Below are 24,974 nucleotides of genomic sequence, written 5' to 3' on the forward strand. Positions count from 1 at the left end.
TAACGTAAAACATTTTAATGACTTAATCATTGCTGTTTGAGCTGCGCACGCTGAAGCTGAAGAGAATAAAAAAAAACCATAAACTGAAAGTTAATTAACTCAACGGAACACATCCTATATAAAATAATCCAGATATTAATACAAAATAAAAATAATATTACAACTATTTGCACAAAATCACGTACAGATGAACTTGAAGTAACGTCATTGAAACACCGAAACACAGCAAATAAGCCCAAATAATTCACAACGTTATTTTACAAGTAGCCTATATACGATTATAATATCATGTATAAGAAGAAGACAGTCCCAATCATATTAATGTTGTCTTACTTTTTGAGTGCTCGCGCTGAAGCTATAGATGATCATCAGCTCTGTGGGTTATTTACCTCAACGAAACACATCCTTTATGAGAATAATCAGATATAGCTACTTAATAAAATTATTACAAGTTTTACCTGCACAAAATGACGCGAATGCACAAGTGAAGTTTGAACAAGTTATGTAATCAATGTTTAACTCAGTCGACGCGCTCTTACCACAACAACACGCTGAAACAACAACACAGAGAATTCACAACATTTTTTACAGTCGTGTTTTCGTTATAATGTTATGTAAATTACAGTCCCAGCACAGCAGTTATTAATGTTGTGCATTGCTGTTTGGCTGCCAGTGGTGTGGTCCCTTCTGAATGAAGCCAATAATTCTGCCGATCTAACTCCTTTGGGATCAAATAAATTTGTAGTTCTGACGTCTGTTGAAACGGCTAACAGCACCAGATATCCCAGATATATTGTAAACTTGTTGTGAACCTTCTGAGAGCGTTTCTTTGGCCTTCCTCTGGTAGTTGTAGCTGCTGTCACCATAGACTTTAACAGGGCGCGCAGCTGTGACCGGTCCCAAATATGGCGGCGATAGAATACAGTGACGTCACATGAAACCCATCTATAGAACGTTCAGGATGTCATGCGAGGAGAGAGTCACCGCCGCTGAAGTGCTCCGAGTTTGCTCAGTGATTTAACGATAATATCAAAACAAAAAAACATATATTTTTAAAAAGAGGATTCAATAGGCTAACTAAAAAACGTTTACCATTTTATTGTTTATACTGTAGGCGAGCTGTCAGTCACGTAGGCTACGTCACTGATCAACAGCTGTCAGGTAGCCAGCGGAATCGGGCCAATTGCGGCTGAGTGTCGGCTCACTCGGCTGTGTACTGGCACCGGCATGCCAGAAGTGAGCCAGCTCTGGCCCAGTAATGGTTGCCAGATTTGGCCAGGCTTTGGTTGTGTGGATCTGGCCCGATTGTGGTTGACAAATGGCACATTAGGCACATTCAGGCCAATTATGGGCCATAAATGCTGGCCTCATTTTGCGTACCATATTGCCATTACAGACCTGGAGAAGGTTAGGTTGTATATTGAGAGTGGTTAGATCAGGGACAAACTTATTGTTTTAAAAAATATATTATGCTCTGGCCTCTCCCTGTTAATGTTTGTTATTTTATTGCATTAGTATTTTAATTTTATATAATTAAATAATTACCAAATTCAGTAATGGATTAAAATTAATTTTAAATGGATTAAACAATCAAAACATACAAACAAAAAAGAATGAAGAAATCACCAAAGTCAATATATAGTTTTTAGACCTAACATTTTGCCACATTCTCTTTTTTGCTTTGTTTAATCTATTAAAATTAACTGAATTTGGTAATTATTTAATTCATAAAATCATACAATCAGTAACTGTCCCATTTAACAATGTTTTGTAGGGATGGCACCCAAAATTATCAGTTAATTCACTCCATAATCAGTATCATGTAACATAATGTTTCAAATCTACATGTAAATGCTGCGTGACTTTTACGTGTTTTAATGTGCGTGCGCGTGATCATTCGAGTCGCATTTGAACTGGAGCGGAGAAAGTTGCCATGGAAACGGTGCGGCACCTTTCAACTGACAAGCAGCGAACCCCAACTCTCACTGTTGTTTTCACTACTTTCAGGTAAGTTTAGTCCCTATAATTACACAAATAGTCCATAAAAATATTCCTGACACTTTCTTTAATGTAAATGACTGGCTTCCGTTGAATATTTACTTCATATAAATGGTTTAGTGTCTTCGAAAAAGTTCGTTAGCATCTCAACCGTTAAGGCCCTTTCACACCGGACGCGTAACGGAAAAGCGAAACGAAAAAGCGAATAGTTCGCATGCGAATAGTTCGCGTCAAAACCATTCACATCAGCCGCGACGCGAATTTGCGACGTTTGTGCTTTGAAAGATTCCAAAACATTCGCGGCAACAGCTGAATGAAAAGTTTTACCTCATATTTCAACAAAATATTTCTAAACTGCTCAGGACAAACAACATGGACACTTCATCATCCAGTGAAGACGAGCTTTTCATTTATTTTTTTCAAAGACCGAAAAGAAGGTTTTGGGTTCACCCAGTCTTAATGAATAGAGAGTCTGAGGGGGAGTACGCTAATCTGGTACAGGAGCTAAAACTTTATCATGGCCGGTTCCGTACATACTTTCGAATGTCCGTGGGACAATTTGAGGAGCTCCTCCAGACAGTGGCACCGCATCTGACGAGACAAACCACAAACTTCAGGGAACCAATCGATCCGGAGCAGCGTTTGGCAGTCTGCTTAAGGTGAGCTGTCCTCTTAATATCAAGTCACTGATTGTCATGTTCAAGTGTTGATATTACGATTTCCAGTCACAATGTAAACATTTAGGTGCCACAGTCGTACTGACGGCAACACATTCACTTTCCATAGTCACTGACACAGGTTAAAAAAAAGTTTTACCTCAAAAGGTTATGTTATCCTTGTCTATAGCCTACAGCGATTTGCATGCCGTAATCTCGTGAGAAATGCGATACCTAAAAAGAGCTCCACTACATACTATGTCCTATTTGACTGACTGAAAGACATCTTTTCTAAAGTTTTTTTTTCTTGGATTCATATCTAAATGTTATGAAATCACAATTATAACAATAAAGTATACTTTTTGTCAAAGTTTAGTATTTTTTGCAATGAAAAAAAATCAGTTTTTCAATATTTTTACATTGAGAAATTGGACAAAATTCATCCTCAAAAAAAATAAACATTTTTGAAAAACTTATTTTTTTCAGTACAAAAAATGCTAAAGTATTTTTTATTGTTATAATTGTGATTTCATAACATTTAGATATGAATCCAAGAAAAAAACTTTACAAAAGATGTCTTTCAGTCAGTCAAATAGCACATAGTATATAGTGGAGCTCTGCAGCATCTACTGGTAAAAGTGATTTTTTTTTACTTTTATAACTGCATTTTCCAAAAGATGGGCAAAAATCTCACACTAAACCATGTCAAATTATCCATGTTATCTCCATGAATGAAAGTTAGAAATGTGGGTCTTTTATAAAGTGAAATTTTACATAAAAAGCTGTTACAATTATTTTGTTACAAAATTACATTTTGTTACCTGGGGTCTCTGGAGACCCCAAAGACCCTGAGTGTGACTTTTTTTTCTTTTTTTTTTACACCAACATAAAAACAAAATATCACTTCAATTTTTTTTTTGTAGATCTAAAAAAAAAAGTGTTAACAACTGTACAAAGTTTCATGTCATTTGGACAATGAGAACATTTTTTTTTATTTTAGCAAATGTCGTTTGGGGTCTAAAAAGACCCCAAAGACCCTATAAGGGTTAAATAAACATTTACAAGGTACTTTAGTTTTCTAAACAAGGTAGCGAAGGTTACACAAATAACACACAATGACAGGATATAACTGAATCAAATCATCACAGGAGACCCAGGAACAGTTTTACCTTTTATTGTTAATCACATGTCTGAACAACTATTTTTTACTATTGATAAAATATGGTTTATTTATACTATCTACTAATCAATTCTCCTCATTTATTTTCCTCAGATTCCTTAGCACTGGGGATTCTTTCACCACCATAGCCGCCAGTTTCCGCCTTGGAATTTCCACGGTGTCCAACATTGTGAAGCAAACCTGTGATGTCCTCTGGGAGACCTTAAAAGACACCTACATGCAAGTCCCCAATGAGGAGCTCTGGAAGACAACTGCCCTGAGATTTTCTGAAAAATGGAACTTCCCCAATTGTATCGGTGCTTTGGATGGGAAGCACATTGCGATTCAGGCACCAGCTAATTCTGGCTCCCAGTTTTTCAATTATAAGGGCACCTTTTCTGTGGTTCTGCTTGCCTTGGTTGATGCTGACTACCGCTTCCTAGTGGTGGATGTAGGGGCATCAGGCAGCAATAGCGATGGTGGAATATTTTCCAATTCTTTATTGGGACATGCCCTAAATACTGGGACTTTAAACGTTCCAGAGCCTTCTCATCTGCCATCTGCACCAGAGCTGGGGGCGTTACCGTTTGTTATTGTTGCAGATGAGGCATTCCCTCTGAAAACTTTTCTCCTCCGTCCCTACCCTGGAAGACGTCTGCCAGATGACCAGCGTGTGTTCAACTACCGGCTCTCCCGGGCTCGACGTGTAGTTGAGAATGTTTTTGGCATTCTCAGCCAGTGCTGGAGAGTCTACCAGCGCTGTCTGCAAGTGGCTCCAGAGACAGCTGACAGCATTGTGAAGGCAACTTGCATCCTGCACAACTTTCTGCGAAGGGCCAATGGGAACCACGGTGCAGAGCCGGACAGTTCTGATGGCGCAGAGGGCAGTGAGCTGGTTGACATCAGAGGTCTTCGAGGGAACAGGGCATCAGCTGAGGCACTGAGGGTGCGGGACACATTCAGACGTTATTTTAACTCACCTGCGGGCCAAGTTCCATGGCAGGTTTCTCATGTGAACCGAGGTCTCCCTCAATGACATGGCTCTGATTTATTTTTGAACACAGGAAAACTGTTGCATTAAATGGATTCACAATGATAAGCACACTGTATGTGCCTCCAAAGCTGCATTTAACAAAGCACACAACAGCACGCTTATCATTGTGAATCCATTTTATACAAGTTTTCTTTTTCTATTGAAAACCCCAGTTCTTAAAGGGATAGTTCACCCAAAAATGAAAATGTGATGTTTATCTGCTTACCCCCCGGGCATCCAAGATGTAGGTGACTTTGTTTTTAAAGTGTAACACAAATGATGATTTTTAACTCCAACTCTTGCAGTTTCGTGTCTTAAGACGTCAATGTGCCATCACGAGCCACAGGGTTTAATATGGATTTGTCTGTGCATGTTTTTTTTTGTTGTTGTTTTTTTTACTCTGATAGCTGATGCTAGTAGAGTTGGAGTTAAAAATCATCATTTGTGTTCTACTGAAGAAACAAAGTCACCTACATCTTGGATGCGCTGGGGGTAAGCAGATAAACATCACATTTTCATTTTTGGGTGAACTATCCCTTTAATTGAATCCCTTTTAAAGTATATAAAAGATCAAAAGTTATTTTATGTTATATATTTTCCATTGTAGTTCATATAGGCTAGGGCTGCACGATTTAATCGCATGCGTGTCTCGTCAGAAAAGCCGGTTCTGTGATTAGCGGTAAATGCCCATCACCTGCTTTCAAATGGAGCGGCACTTAATATACAGAGCCGTAGTTTGCGGACAAGCTACGCAATATCGCATTCATAACCACATGTGATTCATCTGCGATTATGAACGCGATATTGCGTAGCTTGTCCGCAAACTACGGCTCTGTATATTAAGTGCCGCTCCATTTGAAAGCAGGTGATGGGCATTTACCGCTAATCACAGAACCGGCTTTTCTGACGAGACACGCATGACAATCGCATGCGATTAATCGTGCAGCCCTAATATAGGCCTATAACTTTCTACGGGGTTGCATAATTATTTAGTCCAACTGAGATGTTCCAAAATTCCTGGTGGCGCAGGTGGCCCTGAAAAAAACGTAAACATAACATGATTACTTTTTATTGTTCAAAGTAAATCATCTGAGTTTGCCTGTTAAATGTACATGTATTTCATGAAAGTAAATCTTATATTTGTATACTGAATCATTTAAGACCTTTAAAGCCAGTGAAAAAACACCAATGTCTTGATTATTATTTATTTGTTGAAATGTATAACTTAACAAGAACAGACAGAACTTTTATGAGGACACAAAATAAGAATAACTGACAACACAATATTAAAAAAAAAAAAAAAAACCTTATAGGACAGTGTACGCTGACGTAGACGGAAGGCTAAACTCCACCTCATGAACAATCTCCTGCATTTTAATTTTTAGCCAGGACTGTCGCTCTGGAGGCAGCCTTCTCATGGCTGGGGCCAGGCTCATTAAAAAATGATAGGTATCATCTTTCTCCTCTCGCTCCTTGACTTTCTGCTCCTCCCTGGCCTCTTTCCTCGCTAAATAATCCTCAAAAAAATCCTTAGATTTTCTTTTCTGAGGAGGTGGACAGGAAGGCTCTCCCTCGCTCTCAGATGTGCCCTGACCTGCATCATCTACCACCTGCTGCTCCTCCTCAAGATTGCTACAGACCCTGTTCAAAAGCATTCTGTAAACTTTCCTGTGCCACCTCATTGTACAAACTCTGCATTATTTTTCAACTTCATTGCTGTATTTGAAAGAACTTGAAAAAAGAACAAGCTTATAAATCTGAATAACTGAACAGGCTACAGCTACCTTCTGAAAGAAGTAGAAGCCTCAAGGAAGCTCATGCACTCCATATACTTCCACCTCTTCCTGTTTTCCAGCCTGTCCACTTTTAGTTTCCTTTTCCTCTCTCCTTTTCCTCACATAGGTGTCCCTGAGGTTTTTCCACAGTTTTTTTGCGTCCTCAACTAAAACAGTGCGTTTTGTAATGTCAATTAGACACATAACAAAGTTAACAAGTCAAAATCATTTGACTAGAAAATAAAGCTATCACACAAAGAATGTATAGTATTAGCAGGCCTAAATAGTCTCACTAAATGTTCAAAGTAAACACGATCTCTGTCTCTATCTCTGACGATAATAGTGTTAGCTTTATATCCCAAATGTAGTCTAGCCTGCTAGCCTACTACAGCACAGGACTATACAATGACAAATAACTATCAAACAACATACTTACAGTCGTGATAGCCGAGTTGGTTGGCAATGCTACGCCACACATTGTCTTTCATGTCGTTGTCTTTGTAGTTTTTGTTAGTTTTGTCAAACAAAACGGGATGCGTTGACACACAAGCAATCAGATGATCCGCCATTGTTGCTGTGACGTCACCTTTGTTTTCTTGTATTTGATTGGTTGAAGCCTTTTCTGTCGCCTCGAAAGTGGAAAAAAATCGACATCGAAGCGAAAAAAAATAAACGTCGTTTTTTCGCAGCAGCACATTCGCGTTCGGTGTGGAAGCACTCATTACACAAGCAGCTGATCAAAAAATAAAACCATCGCGCGAATAATTCGCGCGTCAAAATCGCATCCAGTGTGAAAGGACCTTTAGGCTAACCTTAACTATAAGAGGTTAACTATAGACGTGAACTCGTTTATGTAAGTTTGGGCTTTTAATCATATATCTTATGTGTATATGAGAGATTTTGATAGATTTGTAAAGGTTTTGCTGGTAAGCTAATTAATTTAACCTAAAAGTATGCACTTTACCGTTAACCTGTGACGTCACGAACATGGAGAGTGTAAATGGGCTGAAACTACTCAAACACGTTTTGATATGTCATGGTAAACATTTCCAAACACGAAACTATCTCAAACTTGTTTGATCTTTCATGGTAAAATGGCTTTGACGTCCAAACATAAGTGACATTGTATGAGCATTACTGAATAAGTAACATTAAACCTAAAAATGTAAATTCTGTTATCTTAAGATTTCTTTGTGTGTATATTCTGTATATTATTATTTTTCTTTTCTGCATTTCAACTCTGCTATAGTTTATAATGTGCATGCCATTGTTTACTAAATATTGTTGGCTCTGTGACAAATTGTTTATGTTCCCAGATTTTTCCATGCTGATGACAGTGCAGTTGGACATCTTTAGACATTGTGAACCATGTGACTGGTAAGTGATACCTCAAACATACACTACCATTCAAAAGTTTAGGGTCAGATTTGTAATGTATTTGAAAGAAAGTTTTTATGCCCACCACTGCTGCATTTATTTAAATTAAAATACAGTAAAAATTAATATTGTGAAATTACAATTTTAAAATTCAGGTCTTAAAAAGCCTTAAAGTCCCTGTAAAGTCAATTCTGAGAATTGTTTCTAAACACATTATAAATGTTACAAATGTATTGCTGAAACACATTACAAAGACTGTGAACTATGTAGTACTGAATTGTGAAGTTAGAGCATTTTATATTTTTTTCAGGATTTTTTGGGCAGAGCTAAAACGGGGGGCTTGATGATGCACTGGAGCCCCTGAGCATCTGTCAGTGCCGACACCTGTCAACAACAGTCTGCAGTATGTGCCCACCAATGAGTGTAAGTTGCCTTGTGTGCTTATAAGTAGTCCACAGTAACTCTACCAAATTTTGCAACCCTCTAATGTGATTATTTGTTTATATGCATCAGTATAGCTGTAATGCTAAGATATCGATGACACTAAATCAGTTTTAAAGTTTTTATCCAAAGTGAACTTTAAAGTCCTTGTATAAGTTTTTACGTTGTTACATGCCAAGGAACCTTGGCGGGCATACCATTAAAACCCCAACTGACCAACAAAGATACCAATGATTGTGTAATCCTTAGAACTCAGTTTTGGATGGCTTCTAGAGGGCATGCTGCGGATCTGCACAGTATCTGCTTGTTTATATTTTTGAGTACTGCCAATATACATAGACCAGTCATCATGTGAAAATAACAGATCCAATCCTAAAATCCTGAAAGAAAATAAATAAAAAGAATAGACTTGTGTTTGTACTGCCCTAATCTTTGATTTTGTTTTTCCAAAACAGGAAGCCTGCTGAAGAAGACAGAGGACTGAGACAACACATGCACTTGAACACAAACACACACCCTATACATCTGAGTTTTTTTTTTCTTCATGTGTAATTTTAATATTTGCTTTTGTATGTTTTAAACACTCAATTTTCAGTGCACATTTGGAATGAAATAAAAGCTCAATTTGAATTAGTTAATTGTTTTCATTTTGGGAAACATGGCTATAGGCCCTGCGGAAGAACATGGTACTGTTTTCTGTGGTATATTGCTCAATGATTTTACATGGGTTTCACATGAAGTTACAGGTGTACATGGGGTGTAACATACACGTTTGTCTGAGCTCATCTAAAATATGAGTTAAAGTGTAAAGAGGATTTGTGACTGTCACAAATAGTTTAGAGCCAATCACTGTAAAGCACTACACCTACAGTACAAAAGTGTGACACTTAAAGCCTCCATTCTGCAGTTCAACTTCTGGAAATGAATATATATATATATATATATATATATATATATATAAAATTTCTTTAAGTCTTTAAAAATATATTTTAGTAGTTTTTGATAACCAGTCAATTACATGAAGTACTTGTCTTAATACTTATACATACATATAGGTCTACTTAATTTAACAAACAAGCTAATATTGCTTTGGTAAAATGTTTTTTTTTTTTTTTTTGTATTTCTTATTAATTCAATAGATGTAGTTATGTATTTCATATACATTTCCCTTTGGAACCCAGACTCGCACCAGGACTGGCTAATTGTACAATTTATGCTGGCATGATTGTGGCCCTATGCCGGCAGTGTCGGCTCAGTTTCGGCACCCGGACTCGCGCCGGGATCGGCTAATTGTACAATTTATGCTGGCGTGATTGTGGCCCTATGCCGGCAGTGTCGGCTCAGTTTCGGCACCCGGACTCGGGCCAGTGTACTCGGGCCGATTCTGGCGCGTCATTCATTCCCGTGTTTCACAAGAGTCCGGCAACCGCATCTGGGCCGAGTTATTTCTTCTGGCTTGCCGGTTCTGGGCCATTATTGGCCCACATCTTTTTGGCTAGGCTACGAGAAGCATCAACAAAAGTCGCACTGTCGCAGTGGTGGTGACGTGATGGGTCAAATTGTTGCGTATAATGGTAATTTAGACATACAAATATTGCGCATATTTTTCATCCGCGCTACTACCCGCCCGCAAGGAGTTAATTATCCGCCCGCATCCCCGCCCGTGAATTTTAGGAATGTCACAATCCACCCGTTTTAGCCACTTTTATGCGGGTACCCGCGGGTACCCGCGGATACCCGACCCGTTGCAGGACTCTGCACAGGGCCATGTGGGTTTGGATTTTATTTTCCCTTTATAATAAAAACCTTCATTTAATAACTGCATGTTGTGTTTACTTGTGTTATCTTTGATTAATATTTAAATTTGTTTGATGATCTTAAACAAAGAGTGACAAACATGCAAAAAAATAAAACATCACTTTTTCACACCACTGTATTTATTGACATGGTTTTAAAGCTAGTTGCTATCCTGTTTGTATCCAAACAAACAACATTTTCTGACCAGGGTAATTATGAAACCCTGCGTACGCCCCGGCTTATATTCTATCTAATGAAATCTGAAGTAAACATGTATTACTGTGATCAAAAATAAATGGGGCCAAACGCGATTGAATGTAAAGGTTTGTGTCTCATTATTCTATTAATAACTATCTAATACTATCTAATACTTCAAATCTCAAGGTTAAATTAGAAGATTTTTTGTAAAAATGTTTCTGTAACAGCTGACAAAAAAATAGTATATAGCGCCACTGTTATTTTAACAAATATTTTTTTAAACATCGTTTGTACTATATTTGTCACTGTTTTAATTTTAATATACAAAAATTATCTGGTAAAATAGTTGGATTTCTATGCACTTCTGTGATTGTAGACAATGCTGTGTCTGAACAGGACTTTTATTTTGGAATGCCGACATGACGTCATAAGACTGAGCCGCGCTCCTGCATCTGTGATTCTGCTGAATAAAGGTTTGTTTTAAGAATTTAAGCTGTTTTAATCGATAGGAACAGTTCAATGATTTATAGTCGTTACCGTTTTTAAAGCGATGTGAAATGAGTTTATTTACTATTTAATGTAACATTGTGATTCTTTATCTAACTGTAATGAAGGATATTTGTGTGAGTAAAACTCATATCCACTGATGAGAAACAGTAAACCTGCGTCTCATTTCTCTCTATAAATCATAAATAAGTTTATCATGAACACGAGTTCAGTCTCTGGGAGTAATGATGGAGAAACTGAACTTTTCAACTCCGAGTCAATTGAATCAAACACTTTGAGAATTGATTCAGAGAATCACGACTCGTGCTGTTCGAACAGTGAACATGAACGAGAACAACAAACATTAACAAACTAATTAATCATGTTTTCATCAAAGTGTAATCATTTAAATATAATCTATAATTCATTAAATACCATATGAGGATCATAAATGCCTGAAATATGAAGTTTATTAATTTGTAGTGTTAGTTTTGAGTGGGTTTTTTTTAGTCTAACAGGTCATTGAAGACTTTTAACTCTGTTAATTATTCTGTACTTACAGATGGAGTTTATTAAAGAGGAAACTGAAAACATGAAGATTGAGTTTAATAAAGAGGAGACTGAAGAAATAAAGATTGAAGAAACATTCAGTGTGAAACATGAAGAAACTGAGGAACAAACAGGTTGGTTTTTTTCTCACAGCTGAACTCAGTCATTCAATCATTATTAAAATGTTCAGCTCTACATAAATAGTGAATATACTGAAGTATAATCCTACAGATAATATTACAGAATCCATTCATTCCAGTATAATATCATTCAGGTATAAATTCCTTGATCATGAAATGGTTTAATTAAGGTTTGCAGATGCTGAATGAATCAAATGATTAATAAACAGCAGCACAAACTCTGTGAAATCAGCAGCCCTTCCTTCTGCCGCACTCAGTGTCTGAATTCACTCAGTCGTTTAATTTAAGTGGACTTACTGTAAAGCAAGAGTTAGGGTTTGATTTAGGGCTGGTTACTTGTAATTAAAGGGTTAGTTCACCCAAAAATCAAAATTCTGTCATTTATTACTTACCCTCATGCCGTTCCACTAGCCTGGTAATACCAGACTCTGCTACTTCACTTTGCTTCGTAGACAGAGTCTGGAATGGCATAATAGAGAAGTGTTTTCTCTCTCGCTAGGGGGCGCTTGTCTGAAGTTTAAAATCATTGGTTACCCGTAAGCCAGTCAGATACGTTTAGTTATGACGTATGTTATGCGCCTGTACAGCCGCATCGAAGCACAGACATCATGCATCGAACTCAAATCTATGATTGAACTTCCACTGTAAACCTGTTGTAAACACATGATGATGCGAGCGAAATACCGGAGTGAACATGGCTGTAAACGACTTTTGCAGATTATGCGAAGTTAATGCATCCCGAAGTTTGCATCCCGTGTCTCGTTTCCCATTTCCGCGGTCGTTTCGGTTTTCGATTTCTCTAACCTACAATGTAAAACTCGGCGCTTAGCATCTACGTCACGGCTCTCAGCCCGCCCTCTGTTCGTTGATTGGCCCGGCTGTTTCCAGACCGGTGGCAAACAGAAAGCTCTGACGCTGTATCAGACTGAGTACAGAAGCGAAATGAAATTGAGCGGAAGTAGGAAGTCTGACGTAGTCAGGCTACCGTTCCACACCGTAAGACAACTTTAAAATTCAGTGTTTCCATTAAATGTGACCCCAAACCACAAAACCAGTCATAAGTCGCACGGGTATATTTGTAGCAATAGCCAACAATACACTGTATGATGTATGTATGTCAAAATTATGCAATATTAAGTAAAGATCATGTTCTATTAAGATATTTTGTCCATTATTTTAGTCCATTATATTGAAACAAATCAGTCTAAACTTTGAGCATGTGAACTTTCTACAGAAGCTGAAACGTCAAGATATGACGTGATATATTTTTAAAAACATACGAATAATGAATAATAATAACTCCAAAATTTTAAAATATACAATCTACTCCACTTTACTGCAAACTTCACTTGATCTTGTGTTTCTGGTGTCCCACATTCCCATGTTCATGAAAGGAAGTCAGTGGAAGGAGAAGTCTGCTGTGAACGACCCTTAATAATTACACAGTTTTTAGGAAAATAAATTAAATATCAAATGTCAAAATATGGCTGTTAATATCACATTAGATCATTTTGTCATTGATTGAAAATATTTCAGAGCAATGTTTTCTTTATTTTCTTAATATTATTTATAAATTATTAAGAATTATTTAAGGTGGCAGAGCAGCTATTTGGGAAATTCTGTAGCCAGAAGACGTCCATTCAGTGCTGATTGTCTTAATTCAGTAAATCTTGATGTAAAAACATTTGAAATTGGAGTCAGATTAAACGAGCAGCTAAAGTAAAATTGAGACTAAATTCTAAAATTAAGTGAACTTCACAGGAGCGCTGAAAATACGTACACACATTATACCTTCACTAGACCACTGGATTCTGTCGTTGGAACAACAGCTGGTCCTTTATGATTGGAAGATTAATGTTAAAGTTTCAGGGACATATGCAACTGATTTAAATTATTTTGATTTACTGAAAATGAAATGACTTTTTTTCTTTCATTTCAGACCCGATGGAAGTGAAGGAGGAGAGTGAAGAACTGAGTGAAGTGGAAGAGGAACATCATGACAAACCTGGAGAAAAACCTTTGACTCACTCAAAGATTAAAAAGACATTTTTAAAGAAAAGAAGAGCCAAGAAATCTACAACCTGCAGTCAGTGTGGAAAGAGTTTCTCAACCAAACAAAGTCTTGATTTTCACATGAGAGTTCATACAGGAGAGAAGCCGTTCACATGTGATCAATGTGGGAAGAGTTTCAGTCAATCAGCAAACCTTAAAGCACACATGAGGATCCACACTGGAGAGAGACCGTTCACATGTGATCAATGTGACAAAACATTTATTAGGTCATCAGACCTGAAGTCACACCAGAGAGTTCATACAAAGGAGAAGCCACATTCATGTTCTGTGTGTGGAAAGAGTTTTTTACTGCTGTGTAGTTTACATGCACATGAGAAAATTCATACTGGTATGAGAGAGTATGTGTGCTTTGAGTGTGAGAAAACTTTTACTACAGTAAAAACTTTAAAACAGCACCAGAGAATTCACACTGGAGAAAAACCTTACAAGTGTTCACAGTGTGACAAGAGATTTAGTCAGTTATCAAATCTAAAAACACATGAGATGATCCACACTGGAGAAAAACCTTACAAGTGTTCACATTGTGACAAGAGATTCAGTCAGTTAGCACATCTGAAAACACATGAGATGATCCACACTGGAGAAAAACCTTACAAGTGTTCACAGTGTGACAAGAGATTCAATAAGTCATCAGCTCTGAAAACACATGAGAAGATCCACACTGGAGAAAAACCTTACAAGTGTTCACACTGTGACAAGAGATTCAGTGATTCATCACATCTGAAAACACATGGGAGGATCCACACTGGAGAAAAACCTCACATGTGTTCACAGTGTGGCATGAGATTCAATATGTCATTATCTCTGAAAACACATGAGATGATCCACACTGGAGAAAAACCTTACAAGTGTTCACAGTGTGACAAGAGATTCAATATGTCATCATCTCTGAAAACACATGAGAAGATCCACACTGGAGAAAAACCTTACAAGTGTTCACGCTGTGACAAGAGATTCACTCAGTCAGTAAATCTGAAAACACATGAGAAGATCCACACTGGAGAAAAACCTTACAAGTGTTCACAGTGTGACAAGAGATTCACTCAGTCAGTAAATCTGAAAACACACAAGAGGATCCACACTGGAGAAAAACCTTACAAGTGTTCACAGTGTGGCATGAGATTCAGTGATTCATCATATCTGAAAACACATGAGAGGATCCACACTGGAGAAAAACATTACAAGTGTTCACACTGTGACAAGAGATTCAATCAGTCATCAACTCTGAAACGGCATGAGAAGATCCACACTGGAGAAAAACCTTACAAGTGTTCACACTGTGACAAGACATTCAGTCGGTCATCAAATCTAAAAACACATGAGAGGATCCACACTGGAGAAAAACCTTACAAGTGTTCACACTGTGACAAGAGATTCAATAAGTCATCATCTCTGAAAACACATGAGAGGATCCACAGCAGAGAGAAGCAGCACACATGTGATCAGTGTGGAAAGAGTTTCTCTTTTAAAAGTCACCTGAAGATACACATGAAGATCCATGCAGTGGAGAAACCACATCACCACAGTGTGAAATGAAGTAGTTCATTTTTATGTGCTGAACAAAAAAATCTCTTTTGTGTAAGTTAGCCACAGCCAAATCTCTCCTCTCCAGCTATAGTTGGCACCATGGGCGACAAGTTTTATTTATTTATATTTTTTTGCAGTTACTAAACATATTTTTGTACCTGCATCAGCAAATTATTCACAAAAATTTTAAGCAAACAAGTTTAACCCTTTAACGACCCAGTGGTCCGTTAGCGGGACTGATAAGAGTGTTATATGGTTAAACAAGTTGTTTTTTTAAATGAGGAGTATACCATCGAACTAATCTTTTATTATGCTCGCAGTGCGTCGTTTAAATGAATTACAGTATTAATTTAATAATAAAAGTAGCATACCGTAAAACTTCAAATAATAGCCCGGGCTTCTATTTACCCAAATCGCCGAACTGCACCGGCTTGTATTTGAGACAGGCGTCTATAAGAGATAGGCCTTTAATTTAGTGTTGAGATGTTCAAGCATGACAGTAGGAGGTTACCACATTATATTACGTTTTATTTATAATTAATTTGAATGTGTTTAACAAATCATTTAATGTAAGAAATGTCTTTGGCTATTGGCAGCATAAAAAAAAAAACATAAAAAACGAAACGATGTGACCGCAATGGGCAGAACAATACAAGTTACCCCTAAACGAATGTGTTTAACAAATAATTTAGTGTAAGAAATGTCTTAGATTATTGGCAGCATAAAAAACGAAACGATGTGACAGCAATGGGCAGAACAATATAAGTTACCGCTAAAATCCATCGAGCATATGAACTTGTTGCCCGAAACATATCAACAAGAAAGAATGAAGGCTACCCTGTAAAACAACTGCAATCATGTGATAGAAAATTACTCTATTCATCACTATCATCATCCCCGCAATCCTCAATTACAAGTTCATTGGCGAATTCCTCCTCCACGTCGCTCTCCTCCACTTCTCCCTCTCCAGCCTCCGCTAACTCTGCCTGCCTTGCTTGCACTAACAGCTCTCGCCCAGATGCGCACGGCTCTCCCTCTTTGAAACAATGGATAAGGTGATCCTCACTTCCATCAGAAGCTACTGTCAGGCCACATACCTAAGGATAACATCCCGAAGTTAATGAAATATATGATCTCCTCTTTCTCCCTCGCACACACGCGCGCAAGCATACCTTAAAGGAATTTTTCAGCCGCTCCGTATCCAGCTTTTCCCACGCTTGAAGTAGCCTACGCTTGAAGCCGCTGCTTCTCCCGAATTTTGTTCGGCAAATTTGACAACTGTCAGCTTAAATGTCAAATCATACTTTTTTCTTTTTGTCTCCATGGTGGTATTGAGAGAATTAAGAAAAACTGAAGACTAAAAGAAAGTTCGTTAACCTCTTTGTTATGTTGCCATAGTGATGAGTCGTTCATGAACTGTTGTTGTGTCTGTCACGTGAAATCTAATCAAAACACAGATCTGACGGGTTTGAGAAGATCAAATACAACCCAATACTAAAAAACAGACCAGGCCTCTATTTGAGACCGGCCTTTATTTACCCAAACCTGTCATCACACCAGGCGTTTAAAAGAGACAGGCGTCTATTTGGGACTCGGCTATTATTTGAAGTTTTACGGTAATAATAACAATAATCCGCTATACGCCACTGTGAAGGGATAAACGGTGTTCAGGCAGCAAATGTCCCATTGATGACATGATGTCTGGTAATAGTATAGAAAATTTTTTATTGCGCATGTGTCGAACTCGGTGATCCACGTGCATCTGTGGTTTAGTATACTTTGAAAGATGCACAGACACGACTGCACGTGAGACACGTCCAGGTGCAGAAAGTGAAGTATACCCGGGGCTTGATGGCGCGCTGTCTTTCCGCGCTCACAGGCAAAGAATTATCTTTGAAAGGCTTGGACACTCAACTGTGCACGAGATGGAGCAGAACGTGGGAAATGACATATACCCGGGCCTTAACCACTCCAAATTGTAGTGGACTGGAGCTGACAGCTCACTTTGGGAAAAATACCCCCCAATGTCCCCCATGTTATTATGTCTTGACATGTAGTTTAACTGTTGCTGGTTGATGTGAGAGGCATTCTGGGATACCTGGCTGTCACAAGTACCCTCTCGATGCATCTTCGATTAAAGTCGGATCAAGAACACATTCAGGGATTTGAACTGTACTTGGCTAGATGTGAACTTTGAATTGGATCAGTACTCGGGCAGCAGCTGATGACGTTTCACAAGAACAGACAAGGACGCATATCAAAAAATGGATAACGAATGAATGAGGCATTTATATAGCACTTTACTATGTACTACTGTACACTGTAAGTCCTTCACAATCACATCAGGGGTCGCTCCTCATCAACAACCTGGATAATTCAACAGCAGACACAGAGCAACAGCACCAAGATCAAATCTGTGGTTTATTGATAAACCTTTTTGAAAATTTGATGTGACGTTGTCGGAGTTGTGAGATCCAGATGATCACTGGGCGTTCAGCGCTCATGTACACCGCCGAGAGAAGCCTTACCTCGGCTAGTCCTTCTGATGTTTGCCGCTGACTCTGTAGTGGTTAAACATTAGATATAATTCATCTTTTGTAACAGGAAATCTTTGGTCTCTTTAATCTATAATCTGTTCCCTGGAAAATCGTTTTGGCTGAAGGTAAAGTTTCATAACTTTATATATTTAGGCTATTTAACTTTACTGTTGTAGTCTATTAGAGTGCTGACTTTGAACGTTTGACTGAACTGTTCGCTTTAATGTTTATTGTAGCTTCTTATACCTGTAAATGTAAATGTACCTTTTGCTTATATTTTTATAATGGCTGTTATTGATCATTTAACAAAATGAGACAGAGTTGTGTTTTATGATTGCAAACTATATGCACATATTGACTGAACCACATATGTTTAATATTTTAAAAATGTAAATGAAAAGAGGAAGTTTTATAGTTCTGGTTTATACCATTCTGGTGTTTAGTTTGTTTGGTTGTAAATATACATGTAGTGAAGATAATCATTGACTGCGTTGCCTGAACCACATGCATGAGTATTAATATTTTAATTTTATTGTTGCCTAAAATATACATACAGAGATAACTGGCGTGGCCAGAATAGCAAATGTCAAGTGTCCCCAACTAAGCAAACCAAAGGCGACAGCGGCAAGGAATCCAAATTCCAACAGGTGACATCAGGTGACAAACAGGTGATAAAATTGAGAAAAAAACCTTGGGAGAAACCAGGCTTAGTCGGGAGGCCAGTTCTCCTCTGCCAAAAAGTGCTTTGTTACGATTCAGGTAACTATCATAAATCCGATAGGATCGCAACATTTAAAGTATTTAATCCAGTTCCATCCAGTTGAGGATCGTATTCATCACACCGTTATGAACGGTTTGTTGAGGAACTGTGCCACTGGCTGTCGTGTCGATGAGGCCTTCACAGTGGATGATCTAGTTGACTCAATCTCTGCTGATAGTTCAGGGCTGCGTTGTGGTTATGTCCAGGTGCAGGTCCTCGAAAACGGCCTGGATCTGGTTGACTACGGTAAACCTCTGGATAAAGAGAGAGACTAATATTAACGTAGATGCCATTCTTCTTCTGATGTAAGGAGTACATCTGGTGTTAGAGGAAGTGTTCCCGGTTCCGGCTGACCTAATCTATGCAGCCTAATAATCCTTTAATGGATTGGAAATATAAATGTTATTGTCACAGAGACGAACTCCGTGGTTCCCTCCTCTGACCATCGTAGGGAGCCATCACCCGAATACTCACATACACACTTCACATTTGCACTACATTTCCCACAAGCCCATATCTTGGACTGATTGCACCGCCAGCTGTAACCCATAATCTGGACTATAAAAGACTGTCTTACACCTTTGTACATCGCAAAGTCTTGTTTTGCCTAGGTGAACATTTCTGAGCATTATTTTCCTGTTTGATTGCCTGTTGCAATCAATCAGACTACCTCTGACCCTGTTTCCTGATCCTTGCTGCCAGCCCTTTGATCCCTGCCTGGTTACTGTTCTGTGAGTGATATCTGCCTGTCCTGACCTTCTGCCTGTTATTTGACCACGATTCTGTCTGCCTCTGTCACCCCTGTTTGACCCAGCCTGTACGACCACTCTGTTTATAATAAAAGCATGCAAATGGATCCCAGCCTAAGTGATGATTCATTACAGAAGACTTCGCCAAACCCAGATCCAGCTACTTTCTCTCACCTGTGTGCCAACATGTCTGCCCAGGCCAGTCAGCTGGCCGCTCACCAGCACCAGCTCAACCGTCTCACTAATCTCACGGAGGAACTGGTGAAAGCGCTCCAGGGCTTGCAGCTCACCGCTCCTGCAGCGTCTCCACCGCCCGCTGCCATTGCACACGTGGCAGGGAGGCCGTCGATGACTAATCCCCGCCTCTCTCTGCCTGAAATGTTCGACGGCGATCCAGCAAGATGTAAGGGATTCATCCACCAGTGTTCCCTCTTCATCAATCAACAACCTGCCTTGTTTAGTACTGACACCGGTAAGATCGCTCTAATTTGTTCATTGTTTACGGGGAGAGCGCTTGACTGGATTACAGCAGTGTGGGGAGTCGATGGATCTGCTTTTCCCTCGTATGAGTTTTTTTTTTTTTTTACAGAGGTTCAGAGAGGTGTTCGATCATCCCAGTGACGGCAAGGGGGCCTCATAGAACTTACTTAGGGACGGAAGACAGCGGCCGAATATGCTCTGGCTTTTCGTACACTTGCAGCACAGACCAACTGGGTGAATGACACACTCAAAGTATGTTTCGGAAAGGGACTGTCTCATGAGTTACAGACTGAATTAGCCTGCCGAGATGAGGGGAAGAGTCTGGACAAATTTATCAAACTCACTATCCATATCAATAACCTCATCCGTGCCCGTAAAGCTGTTCCCAAACGCAGCCCCCGCGCTCCTCCAGCGGCTGACCTAGAGACCATTTAACCAATGCAAATCAACACTTACCATCTGTCTGAGGAGGAGAGAGGTCGCCACATAGCTCATCGTCTGTGTCTGTATTGTGGCAACCCTGGTCATATGAGAAACTGCCCGGTGCGTCCTCGCCCTGAAAGCCCCCGTCCAGTGAGCGATTCAAAATCCCACTATTGCTCAGATATGTGTGTTTCTGTACCCATCAAACTAGTGTTTAACGACGTTCATCTTGAGACCTCTTCATTACTGGACTCGGGGCTGCGGGAACCTTCATATTCCAGAGCTATGTTGATCAGCAGAAAATCCCATTAATTGAAAGTCTCTCTTCTCTCACAGTGGAAGCTATAGATGGGCGGCCACTGGGCTCAAGAAGCATTAATGCCATCACTCAACCTTTAACCATGCAGATCAGCATCTTTCACACAGAGCGCATCCAATTCCATGTCCTGCCCACATCCACCTCCTCCATCATTCTGGGATTACGGTGGCTTCGCACTCACAACCCACACATCTGTTGGAGAGAAGGACAAATCATCCACTGGAACAAACATTGCTTATCCAAATGTCTACCTCACTCACCTCCTTTTTGTATTAGAACCATCCAGGCTACCGAACCCACTGAAATCACCTCTGAGTCGGCAACTGAAATTTCCCCTGGCTTACAACGCCCCAGCGAATACCAAGATCTGGTTGTAGTCTTCAGCAAGGTACGTGTGTCCCAGTTAACTCCTCATCATCCGCACGACTGTGCTATTGATCTTATTCCAGGAACATCACCATCCAAGGGTCGCATCTTTCCGTTATCTCAACCTGAGATACTTGATCCGCATCAGAGAGGGTGATGAGTGGAAAACTGTGTTCTCTATGGCTACTGGGCACTATGAATATCTGGTTATGCCCTTCGGCCTGGTCAGTAGCCCATCTGTATTTCAAGCCTTTATTAATGACATATTCAGAGACATGCTGAACAAATTTGTGATCGTATACATTGATGATATCTTGATCTATTCGGATAACACGGAGGAACGTATAACCCAGGTCAGACAGGTTCTCCAGAGGTTAATCCAGTACCAACTCTACGCCAAAGCAGAAAAATGTGAGTTCTATAAAGACCCTAAAAGATTGCAGGGACAGATTGCACCGCCAGCTGTAACCCATAACACGGATTCAAGACTGCCTTACACCTCTGTACATCGCAAAGTCTTGTTTTGCCTAGGTGAACATACAATTGTAAATGTACAACCTTTAACAGAGTTTTAGGATTCAACCTCAATTATCGCCCCTCACGAACAGTTGCAGTGCTTTACAACTTTAGGACATGAAGAGCTAAATAAACTTATCACTGCATCTAAACCAACAACATGTTTATTAGATCCAATACCCACTAAACTACTGAGAGAATTGTTACCTGTAGCAGAAGAGCCTCTTCTCAATATTATCAACTCGTCTTTATCTCTAGGTCACGTCCCAAGGCCGTTCAAGCTAGCAGTTATTAAGCCTCTCATTAAGAAACCACAATTAGATCCAAATGTATTAGCAAATTACAGACCCATTTCAAATCTTCCATTTATGTCTAAAATACTAGAAAAAGTGGTGTCGCCCAGTTATGCTCTTTCTTGCAAAAAAAAAAAACCCTGAAAAAAAATTTCAGTCAGGATTCAGATCTCATCATAGCACAGAAACTGCGCTCGTTAAAATTACAAACGACTTCTAGCTTCTGACCAAGGCTGTATCTCAATACTAGTGTTACTTGATCTCAGTGCTGCGTTCGAGACTATAGATCATAAAATACTCCTAGATCAACTACAAAATTACACTGGTATTCAGGGCCAGGCAATACGGTGGTTAAGGTCATACCTATCAGATCGTCACAATTTTGTTTATTTGTCTGTTACAAAAACAGCCTTCTTCCACCTCAGAAACATTGCTAAGATATGGAATATGTTATCTATTTCTGATGCAGAAAAGTTAGATTACTGTAATGCATTATTAGCTGGTTGTCCTGTTTCCTCAATAAACAAGCTACAATTAGTACAAAATGCAGCTGCTAGAGTTCTTACCAGGTCAAAAAAAATATCATATATCACCAATTTTATCATCTCTACACTGGTTACCTATTGAGTTCTGTATCGATTATAAAGTATTGCTAATGACCTATAAGGCTCTAAATGGTTTATCTCCTGTGTACTTAACCGATCTTCTATTGCCCTACAATCCTTCATGCTCTTTAAGATCACAAAACCCTAGGATATCTAAGTCCACTAAAGGAGGGAGAGCGTTTTCACATTTGGCTCCGAAACTCTGGAATAGCCTTCCTGATAATGTTCAAGGCTCAGACTCGATCTCCCAGTTTCAATCTAGATTAAAGACGCATCTCTTTAGCCAAGTGTTCACATAATGCATCTCATATCAGATCAATTGCACATGACTATCTTTGCTTGATGTTATGAACAGCAGCTATGCTAATTATTCTCCATTTGCCCATCCTGAGGTGACTAGAGAGTTCATCAGCTTCAGTTTGGATCCAGCCTCTTAAGAAGACCTCAGATGACCAACACCTATGAAGAGACGGCGACAACTCCTGCGAGGACTTCAGAAGACGAATCATCTGGATCAATATGCACATTCCAAAATTTCTATATCCTAATTATTGTTAATATGTAATTCATTTTTCCAGGAGCTCATTGCTTCTACCTTCAGTTAAACAATGATTGTAAATTAATTGCCTAAATTATTACATTATTTGCTAACTGCATTCTTTAAATTGTAATGTTAACATGCATTTTCTGTAAAGCTGCTTTGAAATGATAAGTATCGTGAAGAGCACTATACAAATAAATTATACAAATAAAATTGAATTGAATTGTATCCTTAATCCTTAGTATGATTAGTGTGGCCGAAGCGACATCTAGTGGTCGAAAAATCATATAGCTTTTTAAAAAATGACTCATATGTCCTTTTGATTATATAATTTTGAATATAATTCTCTTTGCACCTTTGAATCATTATTTTTCTGCTTATTCCTTTAAAGCTGCTTTAAAACAATCTGTAGGCCTATTCTATAAAGCGTTAGGCAATATGAAGATTACTTGACTTGAAAAAAGTAATTGCTTAGCAAATCTGACATTACTGGATGCATTGTGTGTTCGTCTGCTAAAAAGGACTTATAATTGTCACGGTTGGTGATCAGCTGTCTCACTCTGTTGTCTGTGTGTGTGTGTGTGTCCTGTCACGTTGATTGTTTCATGTGGGCGTCGCTGCTGATTGTCTGATCAGCGGCAGCTGTTTCCAATCACCTCAGCCTATTTAATGCCTTGTTTTTCGTCTCGTGTTTGTCAGATTGTTGTTTGGAGTACCTTGTCTTGTTCCCTGTGTTCCTCGTGTGTGATTCCGTCTGGATTGGAGTCTTCATGGATTGGATTGGAGTCTAATGTTGCATGATAACTGTTCACATTAAACCATATAGATTTTGGGTGAATTTCAGGTCATCTCTGCATGTAGAGAGAAGAGATGGGGGAAGAGGGGGGTGAAGGAAGGGAAATGTAGATTAAGGCAATGCTGAGGTGTGATTGCGTCTCGGATGGGGATGCTAATTTTGCAAGAGAGAGTTCAAATGTTAATTTCCTTTGTTTTCTCAAAGAGTAGCCCTTTCTCGGTCCAAATAGTCCAATATCAGTCTTACATCTGCTTGTCCGTCTGTTTCTGTTTCTGTGTTACAAGAGAAGGCAGCGGATCTGTCAAACGTGCCCGCGGAGTGCCTGAATCTGAAGGAAGTGTTCAGTAAGTCCCGTGCTGCTTCTCTCCCTCCGCATCGTCCCTATGACAGTGCTATAGATTTACTGCCCGGTAAGTCTCCGCCTAAAGGCAAGTTGTACTCTCTTTCTATTCCTGAGAGGGAGGCCATGGAGAAATATATTTCTGATTCTCTAGCAGCGGGGTTCATCCGTCATTCCTCTTCTCCAGCGGGGGCGGGGTTCTTTTTTGTCGGAAAGAAGGATGGTTCCTTGCAACCTTGTATTGAGTACCGAGGACTGACTAACATCACAGTAAAGAATACCTATCCTTTGCCATTGATGTCTTCAGCCTTCGAGAGGTTGCAAGGAGCATCCATTTTCACAAAATTGGATTTACGTAACGCTTATCATTTGGTTCGCATCAGGAAAGGGGATGAATGGAAGACCGCCTTTAACACCCCTAGGGGGCACTTTGAATACTTGGTCATGCCCTTCGGGCTTTCCAACTCCCCGGCGGTCTTCCAGGCACTCGTCAATGATGTGTTGAGAGATATTGTTGACCAGTTCATATATGTCTACCTGGACGACACATTGATTTTTTCTTCGTCTCTCCAGGAGCATGTTCAACATGTCAGACGAGTGCTTCAACGACTGCTAGAGAATGGGCTTTTTGTCAAGGTGGAGAAATGCGATTTTCATGCACAGTCTGTTTCCTTCCTAGGGTACATCGTCTCGTCTGAGGGAATTCGCATGGATCCTGACAAGGTTAAGGCTGTGGTGGATTGGCCAAGTCCAGATTCCCGCAAGGCCCTGCAGAGGTTTCTGGGGTTTGCCAATTTTTACCGGCGTTTCATTCGCAATTTCAGCCAACTAGCCGCGCCTCTGACCGCCTTGACCTCCCCAGAACGACGTTCAGGTGGTCCGATGCAGCTGAGACTGCATTTACTAAACTGAAAGGTCGCTTCGTTTCAGCTCCCATTCTCATTGCCCCTGATCCCTCACGTCAGTTCGTGGTGGAGGTCGATGCGTCAGAGGTGGGGTAGGTGCAGTTCTTTCTCAGCGTTCTCCCACAGACGATAAGG

At 39.5% G+C, this 24,974-nt stretch overlaps 3 protein-coding genes across 4 annotated transcripts in view; 2 read left to right on the forward strand and 1 right to left on the reverse strand.

The window, feature by feature from the left end:
- The window catches only part of LOC125245430, a 1,350,402-nt gene that overhangs the window by 206,222 nt on the left and 1,119,206 nt on the right, over positions 1–24,974 (forward strand). The window contains 1 exon segment of the mRNA XM_048156021.1: positions 13,684–15,170. Coding sequence (XP_048011978.1) covers positions 13,684–15,170 — 1,487 coding nt within the window.
- LOC125245745 (protein ALP1-like) lies at positions 952–9,349 on the forward strand. Of its 2 annotated transcripts, XR_007179608.1 has the most exons (4): positions 1,808–2,007; positions 7,938–7,998; positions 8,309–8,421; positions 8,895–9,349. XR_007179608.1 is itself a non-coding variant. In XM_048156466.1 (2 exons), exons 1-2 carry the CDS (start codon positions 1,934–1,936, stop codon positions 4,847–4,849), a joined length of 996 nt encoding a protein of 331 aa, XP_048012423.1. In that variant the 5' UTR covers positions 952–1,933; the 3' UTR covers positions 4,850–5,062. The 2 variants fall into 2 exon arrangements, 1 of the variants encoding a protein (XP_048012423.1); XM_048156466.1 differs by lacking the exons at positions 7,938–7,998; positions 8,309–8,421; positions 8,895–9,349 and adding an exon at positions 3,928–5,062 and having other exon boundaries at positions 952–2,007.
- Positions 6,347–7,193, reverse strand: LOC125245922 (transcription factor Adf-1-like). The gene is made up of 2 exons (XM_048156755.1): positions 7,058–7,193; positions 6,347–6,788 (listed from the first exon to the last, which is right to left on the reverse strand). Exons 1-2 carry the CDS (start codon positions 7,188–7,190, stop codon positions 6,652–6,654), a joined length of 270 nt encoding a protein of 89 aa, XP_048012712.1. The 5' UTR covers positions 7,191–7,193; the 3' UTR covers positions 6,347–6,651.

This window comes from Megalobrama amblycephala, linkage group LG1, assembly GCF_018812025.1.
Source record: "Megalobrama amblycephala isolate DHTTF-2021 linkage group LG1, ASM1881202v1, whole genome shotgun sequence".
NCBI classification, from domain to species: Eukaryota; Metazoa; Chordata; class Actinopteri; order Cypriniformes; family Xenocyprididae; genus Megalobrama; species Megalobrama amblycephala.

What these genes read in the sequence shown, in the direction of transcription:
- LOC125245745 (XM_048156466.1), top strand. Translation starts at nt 1,934, where the DNA reads ATGGAAACGGTGCGGCACCTTTCAACTGACAAGCAGCGAACCCCAACT. An exon ending in GTTGTTTTCACTACTTTCAG is followed by an intron (nt 2,008 to 3,927) that starts GTAAGTTTAGTC and finishes TATTTTCCTCAG; the next exon opens with ATTCCTTAGCACTGGGGATT.
- LOC125245922 (XM_048156755.1), bottom strand. Translation starts at nt 7,190, where the DNA reads ATGGCGGATCATCTGATTGCTTGTGTGTCAACGCATCCCGTTTTGTTT. An exon ending in CCAACTCGGCTATCACGACT is followed by an intron (nt 6,789 to 7,057) that starts GTAAGTATGTTG and finishes GCACTGTTTTAG; the next exon opens with TTGAGGACGCAAAAAAACTG.